Source organism: Lactuca saligna, chromosome 7, assembly GCF_052625555.1.
Source record: "Lactuca saligna cultivar CGN05327 chromosome 7, ASM5262555v1, whole genome shotgun sequence".
NCBI lineage: Eukaryota > Viridiplantae > Streptophyta > Magnoliopsida > Asterales > Asteraceae > Lactuca > Lactuca saligna.
This window is the reverse complement of record NC_136423.1, coordinates 50,102,755-50,112,383: the sequence shown is the minus strand read 5'-3', so window position 1 is coordinate 50,112,383 and position 9,629 is coordinate 50,102,755. Positions and strand designations below refer to the sequence as shown.

General features: G+C 33.8%; 1 protein-coding gene across 5 annotated transcripts; it reads right to left on the bottom strand.

Moving 5' to 3' along the window:
• Positions 1-811: 811 nt before the first annotated feature.
• LOC145003754 (uncharacterized) lies at positions 812-6,245 on the bottom strand. 5 transcript variants are annotated; one of them, XM_078962660.1, is made up of 8 exons: positions 6,188-6,245; positions 5,060-6,054; positions 4,425-4,750; positions 4,157-4,298; positions 3,925-4,082; positions 2,758-2,869; positions 2,206-2,499; positions 812-1,214 (listed from the first exon to the last, which is right to left on the bottom strand). In XM_078962660.1, exons 2-7 carry the CDS (start codon positions 5,850-5,852, stop codon positions 2,300-2,302), a joined length of 1,731 nt encoding a protein of 576 aa, XP_078818786.1. In that variant the 5' UTR covers positions 5,853-6,054; positions 6,188-6,245; the 3' UTR covers positions 812-1,214; positions 2,206-2,299. The 5 variants fall into 5 exon arrangements, with proteins under 5 accessions (XP_078818786.1, XP_078818788.1, XP_078818785.1 ...); XM_078962662.1 differs by having other exon boundaries at positions 4,425-4,468; positions 4,556-4,750; positions 5,060-6,235; XM_078962659.1 differs by having other exon boundaries at positions 5,060-6,235.
• Positions 6,246-9,629: the final 3,384 nt, after the last annotated feature.

The window sequence follows — 9,629 nt, the reverse complement described above, 5'->3', positions numbered from 1 at the left end:
ATGGCCAAAGATTTTTAGCAATTTAAAATTTTTAATCCGGTATTGACTGGTTGAAACACAACGGTTTTGACAGGTTTTTACTTAACTGGCGGTTTTTCCTGGTTCTCATAATAGGTGGTTTTTGAGATTAATTAAACTAGATTCCTCACCGGTTCCCGTTTGAACTTGCTGGTTCAATCCCGTTTTCAAAACAATGATTACTTGTGATCACCACTTTATGGTCCTTACTTTTCTTTCATTTTGTTAATTAGTGACCACCAATTTGTTGTCATAGTGTTCCCATGTGACGTTTAGGCGTGTTTTAATAACAAATAGTACATAGTGATCACTAGTTATGGTCACTAAGCTTCCAACACAGTGACCATTATTTTTGGTCACACAGACCTCTAATGCAGTGACAGTTAATTTTAGTCACTAATGCTTGTATGATATTATATATATATATATATATATATATATATATATATATATATATATATATATATATATATTATATGGTTTAATGATCGGTGCGTGACAACCATCATAGAATTGGTCACAAGATTTTTAGCATGACAAATTTAGTAACTACTTAATATGTGGTGAGTAAACGATGTTGTTAGTGACCAGGTTGTCACTAAAAATGATTTTTCTTGTAGTGTAGCCACATCACATTCATGTGGGTAATTTACGTCTATGATTTAGACAAAACAATGACAATCATATTCCAAAAATCAAACAAATACCATGGCATTTCTTCACATTTGGCCATACTTTTCGACCGGGGCTCGTAATTGTCAAGTTTTTTTCATCAAAAAACCGAGGCAAAGGCTTTCGAAAAATATAAAATTGTCACATGTATTGTAAATAACTTGTGGCTAAGACTAGGCGATATTTTCACTAGTGAACTTTAGCCACTCAAATAATCGAAAGTGTGGCATGGATGTTTCTGAAAAAGTGTGACCCTAGGTCATGCTTATACAACTGATACTTTACTTGGTTTGCATGTTTTTAGTAGTCATGTCTCTTAAATGCAATTGGCAAATCCTATTAGCTTCAGAACACATACATCCTCTATAAACTTCCGCATTGCATTTGTCATTTCGAAAGTTCTTCGAATGTAGAATATTGTCTGAGTTCATCATATGTGAAACACTTGAGATGTGTAATGATCGATTTCCCATGCTTACCATGCATTTCACCAGAGCTCATTCATGTACTTGTGCCATTCTGGCCTTAAAAAGGGAACGTAAAAAAAAAGTCAAAAGCAAACAGAGTCAACAAAAAAAATTACCCACAGGATTGGAAGTGAAAAAGAAAATTGATCCTATGTCTATACATGGGATATAAAAATTTCATTCTTATTTAACAATGCAACATCGCTTGACTTAGATACAGGAAAAAGACAAGAAATCCATAACATTATTATATAGAAACCTAAACATTGTTGAACATAACTAGAAAACACATATTTTTTAATTTAGAAAATAGAAACCAAAAAATGCCCAATCATAGGCGGATCCAAGGGGATCCCGGGGTAGCCTGAGATACCCCTCAAAAAAATTTCGGTAGTGTAATTTTTGTTTACGAATCTTTTAATTTTTTTGATATAATGTATATATACGCATCCCTTTAGTTATAACACAAAACAAATAGTAGTATTACCGGTTAAAGTGTTGGTTTATTGAAGTAAAGCTCTCAGGTTCAATTCATTCTACTTACATATCCTTGTCTATTTTTTTTTAATTTTCCTAGCTATTCTATCTGATATCGCCAAACATATGTAAACTCAAACATTTTTGTCTATTATATAAGCCTGCTATCCTCATACTTCATTTGATGTCTACTTTGAATCTCATATAGATTCAAGTAACAAAATATACTTCAACTTCATGTTTATATAAGAAGACTTGAGGTTAACTAAGGATTCAATTAAGGTTTGGATTTAAAACCGAAACGGAACCGGGGAAAGCCAAGTACCCCAAATTTTTTTTTTGGATTACCCTAAATATAAAATTGGGATACCCCTTTACTTTGGTCCTGACTCCGCCATGTGCCCAATTAGAGCTATGTCTGGTTCCCTATGAAGTATTAGTTTTAGCTGTGGTAAATAGTTGATTATTATCTGGTATAACTATATATGAAGACAGAAATATGCACATATAACACTAATGAAAGGTTTGTGTAAACCAGCGTTTTGCTTAGTCATGACAACAAGATACTTACGAATTTTCCGGCTAACGCCAGTTATCACAATAACGGGCTCTTAAAAGTTCTTTTGCGAACTCCTTGTTCTGTGGAATATATTGCTCCAAGATTTTTAGCATATTTGATCTGAATCCACCTCATTGCAGATGTCAAAACATGATCGGGCAATATGAACCAAAGACATTTTTCCATATTTCATAAACAAATCATCCATCTTTTGGAATTCTGTTCCATTAGAGATTCTTTTCCCTGTTATCACCTCTATGAATGCCATTGTAAAGCCCAAGAAATGGCTTTGTGGTTCACCGCGCTCTGAAAAAATATTCGTTGTTCAGATGTACGAAATTGCATAACCACAATCAGAACACAATATATGGACGGGCCGTTACGGAGCTAGAACGAAAATCAACGGGGTCCATCATACACAAAAAAAATTAAACAAAGACAAAAACATTCGAAATTTTCTGAAAATTTGAGATATTTTTGACTTTTAGCAAAAACTGGTAAAAAAGATGAGATTTTAAGCCAAAGAGGGAAGGTATGTATAGGAGATATGTTAAAGTAACTTACTAAACCCTGGATAATTTTTGCCACTATGAAATCCATAAGATGTTATTGTACAAGCATAGTCACCATACACTAGCTTAGTAACATCATAATTTGCAAGCTTTACGGTGAAATCCTGCAAATTTATAACGTTTGTCAAGATCGGTTCCGAGTAGGATTCCTTTTGGATTTTGAAGATCGTGATTGTAAGATCAGATCCAAATCCTAAGATCATATCAATAGTCAAATATATCCATGGAATCATAATCTATGTACATTAATTACTCATGTGGAGATGGTGACAGTAGGAAGAAATCAGAACACAGAAATACATAAAGGATACAGAACATGGAAATGTACAAAACAAGCTGAGTTTTATAAGAAATTAAACAAGATAACGAATTATCGAGTTTTATATCAAAATGAGGATCAAGAAATGAGCAAGGACATGTACAAAACAACTTGTGACTAAAGTTTGAATTTTTTGAGTTGTTTGGTGATTCTGTTCTTGAGAATGTTCTTATTGACTCTTCATTTGCTTTTTGAGGGTGTCACTAGAGTCTTTGGTGGCTTAAAATTGTGTATATTTTTTACCTTAACCCTTTAGTCCTTTACATTTCAAAAAAGTGAAATAAATAGAATAAGTAGAAGGTAAATATATCAGGTACAATGACTATTCAGATTTTGATAATATGGTACAATCGGATCAGATCCCAATCCCACGATCCTAATTAAATATGATCTTATGCCCAGCTCGATCCAAATACGATTAGGCTTGTCAAGCTCGATCCAAATAGGATCCGGCCTGTTTTGAAAAGGTAGGATCCATTAGGATGGGGACATTGACAACCTTGAAATTTATATCAAATGGAGAGAGATAAAACTAGGAAAACGAGTATTCAAGTTTAATTGAGAGAATTGCTTAGCACTGAAATATGTTATTCAATTCAAGAAAGGTAAGTAATCACTCAGAGAGCTTTTCCTAAGTTCCATGAATAGCACACCTATATATAAATGCGTTGCAAATCAAGACATTTAATCAAAACATCGATTGTTATCAACTATAAGACACAAATAAGACAACATATTCCCATATGTACTTTTTGTGTATGGGATTCATTATAAAGGAATACAGCAAAACATAATTGGTCATGGATATCCAATGCGAAAAATGAAAGAGCTCAACTATACCTCATCCAGCAATATCTTCTCTCTGTGAAGCCGAGACTCACCTAAAACACGTCCCCCTAGTAGATTTTGTGACTTGTGCAAAAAAACAATCCCCCGAGCAATTCCTACTGCTATTTTCACCTTTGCAACCAACGGAAGTGTAAATAGCGTTCCTACAACTGATGAAAAAAATTAATTAAATTTGCAGTATTTTTAGATTTGCGTTATGCATGGACTTATTTGTGTTACTTGCCGGTATATAGGAGATCCTCAAAGTTTCCCTTAGGCATGAATTCATACACAAGGAGGAGTATTTTGTCTTTGAAGCAATATCCTATGAGCTTTTGAAGGTTGGGATGACGAAATTCTTTCAACATTTCCAAATCCAACTCAGACTGCATTCAAAAGTGATCACATTTCACAATGATGCTGAGTTCAATGAAACATGTATATGAAATGATATAATATGATTCGTATTCAAAAGGAAGTAAATAGAAAGGGTAATCTTCAAGATTGCTAACCCATGCAAGATTTGGGTGGTAAATTCTCTGGTCTACTATCTTAACTGAAATTGGTAATCCGGTATTAGCTTTAGAAGGGGAATATGTTGTTTCATTGATCCAACCTTTGTAAACCTGCATGAGACACGTACCCTTCATGTTTGTGTCATTTCGAAAGTTCTTCGTAGCACGTCTTAAATCCAAATATCGGAACTGTTTTAGATCTGTGACCACTAATTCCTCATGTTGACAAGGTACTCCAACCTGATCGCTGCCATCCTTGTTAGTTGAAGAGCATTGATTCAAGTTCATTTCAAGGCTCTTTGATGAACTTGTGCCATTTCGGTCTTAGAAAACAGAAAAAAAAGGTCAAATGGTAACAGAGTTACAAATAGTTACCTACAAGGTCAGAAGTGAAAAATAAAACTTGCTTCCATATCTTTCAATGGGAGTCATTAATTGTGTTCTTATTTGACAAAGCAGCATCGTTCGACTAAGTTTAAAGGAACCTAAATGTTGATGAACAAATTAAAGTTATATTTGGGTATTCTAAGATGTCATATTTCAGCTATACAAGTGCAAAATAGTTATTATCAAAGATTACTACTACAAACACAAACGTGCACATATAATATCAATGAGAAGTTTGGGTATACCCGAGTTTTGTTTAGTTGTGGAAGCCAGAAACTTATGAATCTTCCAAGTGAATGTTGTTATGCCTGGTGCCTCAGCAGAATTGTCATGTCTCCGCTGTAGTTCTAGTAAATCCTGAAGTGTGACCACAACCTCGGCCATAGTAGGTCGTTCTTTTAGAACACTAAGCAAACAACGATATGCAATTTTTGCAAACCTTCGTAAACATTTGGAAAAAACTTTCCCCCGGATAGTAGAATCAACCATTTGATCAAATTTCCCTTCTTTCACAAACTTTTGAGCCCATCTTACCAAACTGATATGCTCCTCAGCATTGCCTTCACCTACAGGAAGCCTCCCTGATAGCAATTCAAACAATACAACCCCAAATGCATACACATCTGTTTTCCTTGTCAGCTTTCTTGTATAGAAATACTCTGGATCTAGATACCCGAATGTGCCTTTAACACTTGCATCAATATATGAGGATGATTGGTTGGTTGGGCTTATTTTAGACAGCCCAAAATCCGAAATCATAGCTTCCAAGTTGTTATCCAAAAGAATGTTTGAAGTCTTCACATCACGATGAATGACTCCGTGTTGGGTGCCAAAACCTGTGTGAAGATAGTCCAACCCCCGGGCAGCACCTATGGCTATCTGGAGTCTTTGCATCCAATTTAAAGGAGTCTCAGCTTTGTGTAGATGATGGTAGAGGGTTCCATTAGGCATATACGCATAAACTAAAATCATCTCATTGTTATCATCACAATAACCAATGAGAGACACCAAGTTACAGTGGCGTAGCTTTGAAAGCATCTCGATTTCAGCCCTGAACTCAGGTGCCCCCTGATTGGATTTAGAATCCAACCGTTTGATGGCCACAATATGACTAGTTTCTTGATAGAAATACAAGCTTTGTACACCTTCCCAAACCCTCCGTGTCCAATGACCAGTTCATCATCGAAGTCATTGGTTGCGGATTGAATCTCTGCAAGAGAAAATTGGCGACCTGATTGTACTGAAGTTAATAACAACAATCTATCAGCCATACCTTTGGCAAGTTACCTAGGTCTATAAGAAAGTTTTTGTGATAATATTATAATATAGGATCAGATATAAAGAACCAGACGTCAACATATAGAGGAAATTACTTAGCAACATTATGCAGGATCCATGAAGTCTTCAAGGAAGAGCATCGTGTGAATGAAGAGACAAAATAATAAAAGAAGAGGGATTGGATGATATAATTATTAGCAGAAAAAGACTGAATAGTGTGTGGTCCTGTTTTTTTCTATTCTGTCCTGATCGGACATTCCACTATCAACTAATTAAATTACGTTTTCCCCTAATTACTTCGTAAACTCCATCGGAATCAACCCTAGCAACAAGAAGGCCGTCTATATCAACTCACGAGATCCATTCCCCACCAATTATTGGTGAATCCAATCAACTTAATTGCCAACTTGAACTCTAATAATCTTAGACCATCTTTAACCACCTCCAGTTTTAACCTTAAAAATAAACTAAAAAATTAGTTATATACTGTTTCAACTCCTACTATATTTATATTTTATCTGAAAAGATATATTAATAGTGTATTTCGTTCTTATATGTTTTAACTTAGATAGACTGTCAAATAAAAACATTTCTACTTTCAATAAACAAATAATCTATTTTTCTTATTACAATAATATTATAAATTATGTTATCAGAAATTTATAATAAAATAAATTGTTTGTATATAATAAAATTGAATTATCTATGAATCTATTGAAAATATTATTAAATAAATAAGATTATATTAATAACGCATTTTTAAATAAATATTATAAGTGCATTTATAAAAATATTCCACATGTATTTGAGAAAATCAATACATATTTATGCATTGGAATAAATTTCTTGTAAATGACAAACTAACATACTTCGTTGGTCGAAATAAATTCATTATCTTTAATATGTATATATAGTATGATAAATTGTAACATCCCGATGATGAGGTATTTTCAAATTTAACCCTATGTATGAAGGAATATTGCATTTTGACCCTTGTACCTGAGAAAGATTGCAAGAACGACCCATAGTACACTACTAGAAAAAACCCTTTAATGACATGCAAATAATGATACGCACTGATTTACGATACGCATTTCTTGTGTGTCCTAAACGTAATGTCATTTTTCCAAAATATGAAGTATAGAGGACACGCATTTGTTTGTACCCTAAGATTGGCGCCCAACAAAAAAATATTTAAAACACGGAGGGCAGCTATCTTAAATCGATGTCGTGTAGATCGATGCCGCCTTATAATTTTTTCGAACACGGATCGAGCATGTACTAAATTCCCCAAAATCACAGTGACCATTCCATCTAGGGGTTTTTTTTCAAGAACTAACGCTCTTGGTGCTCTCTGCATCTACAACAATCGACAATCTCACCCGACCACCTCGACTCACCTTGCCGGCAACCTTACCATGTCGGTAACCTCACATCTAGTGATCTCTTGCTCGCTTCTCCTTTTCGGCGACCTAAGCCTTGTTACATGGATGCGTCCTCCCATACTTTGGAAGAACTAGGGCTTTTCTCCTTTTCGGCGACCTAAGCCTTGTTACATAGATGCGTCTACTTCTCAGCTTCTAGGGCTCGAATCCATATTTCCCTATGTCAACACTCCATCATCTGTTTACTTAGCTTACTAAAATTATCAATCTCATAGATTTTAGTTATAAACACCCTTCAATATGACGTCTTCAATCGATTTGGTAAAGGGTTGGCTTTCAAATCGATTGAATGAGTTCAATCATTGATGGAGATTATTCATGTTGTTCACTGGTAAGCAATCCCTTTATCTGATCTAGTTGTTTTAAGATTCATATTTTTTTTCGAATTGTGATCATATTTTCTACTTGGGTTCTGATGGGTCTTGGATGTTATCGATAAAGATCACATTATTTACCTGATATTATTTGCTTTTGAATTATATTATTGATTCCTAAGAGATTCGATCCATTAGGTTTTTGGTGTTTTAAAATTTTGTACGACTTCAAGTGAATCTCAAAATTTTTCGTATGGATGTGAATTCCTTTTGTCCCTTTTTATGAATTTGAAGCTGTGAGATGTACTCTTGAACTTTTAAGGGTTTGGCATATTAATTTTTGTGGGTTTGTGGAGATCATCGCAACAAAGCATGTGATGAAAGGGAAACAAGTGATATGATGATTGGTCCTAATTATGCAATTAATATCGAGCCATGTGATCTTATCAATATGGATCCTGGGTATAATTTGTCATCAACAACTAATTTATTTACAAAATTTTAATTTATTAGCATATATGATTGTTTTATCTCTCAATTTAATACATTTAATTAAGGTACGGTATCCATTACAACAACAAATTTCACATTTAAGCCATGAACATGTATAAATACCTTGTTAAGTATTTCAAATTTCATAATCAATTTCTATTCTATTTCTACACTTCTACTCTTCATCTGTTTTTTTTTTTTCAAAATCTATTTTGTCCCTATTTTTAAAATATAAACTTAATGTATTTGTATGTTATAAATTGGGTTTCAAATTTGAATATGTACAACTAATATTTCTGGAATCTAGATATGTAAATGTGTTTTTGAATTGGGTGAAACGAAAATGAACTGCACTATATGGTACATCATACTGGTTGGTACCGACATGAACCTACTCCTCCCTACCGAAATAAAAATGATTATCGCTTCAGAATTTTTGAAGTACTCTCGAGATTTGTCTAGTTTTTTTATATAGAGGTTTGTGAAAGTTTATCTATCTAATAATAGGAAAGAAAAAAAAAAACAGATAATGTCTGGATCTCTTGTTAAGGTCACCTTCGATTAATTTGCTTTGCTCTTATTTCCCCTGATTTGGAGCAAAATACTAAAGCAATCTTGTGTTTGATGGTGCAGGGGAAAGTAACAGGCCCAAGATATCTGGAAATAGAAGAAACGATAGGCTCTCATACTTTGTTGTTTCCCAAACTGATAAATATTTTGCTCCCATTAAATATAAGTATTTTGAATAGACACAATTTTTCACTCTCCATTTTACTTCTATGTTCTAGATGTTTTTCTTTATCTGCTTCTACAAACCCACCTATAAGTGATTATTAGTCGATTATTAAACAAGAATACAATCACCATGTGTATGTTAATCTCCAATAAAGGTGTGTTCCTACTTATTATTATTTATTTTTTTTAAGAAAATGAAGGATGGAATCTTTGTCACAAAGAACCTTCAAGGATTTGTTGTAAGGTTAATGTAAGGGTAAATATGTAAAATTGTTTGCATCTCTAATAAGCACTTTGATAAGTTCAACGGAAACAAACTTAATCAAAGGTGAAAAACATAAATAATCATTTCATATTTTCATTACCTGATTTACTACTTCTGGAAAATAATTCAAGTTCGTGTTCACAGGTATGTCCACTCACAACTTTCACAGGATAAAGCAATGTGATTTGTGACACCATGAATTGTTGCCTCACTCTTAGCAAGTTCTGCAAATTTTGTAGACAAACATACCCTTTTTCTCCATTCAGTGAATTATTTGCTTCCTGGT

Excerpts from the sequence above, each read along its gene's own strand:
- LOC145003754 (XM_078962660.1), bottom strand. The coding sequence starts at position 5,852 with ATGCTTTCAAAGCTACGCCACTGTAACTTGGTGTCTCTCATTGGTTAT. Across the intron at positions 2,870-3,924 it reads AGAAGATATTGCTGGATGAG|GATTTCACCGTAAAGCTTGC; the intron begins GTATAGTTGAGC and ends ATAAATTTGCAG. Across the intron at positions 2,500-2,757 it reads CAAAAATTATCCAGGGTTTA|AGCGCGGTGAACCACAAAGC; the intron begins GTAAGTTACTTT and ends ATATTTTTTCAG.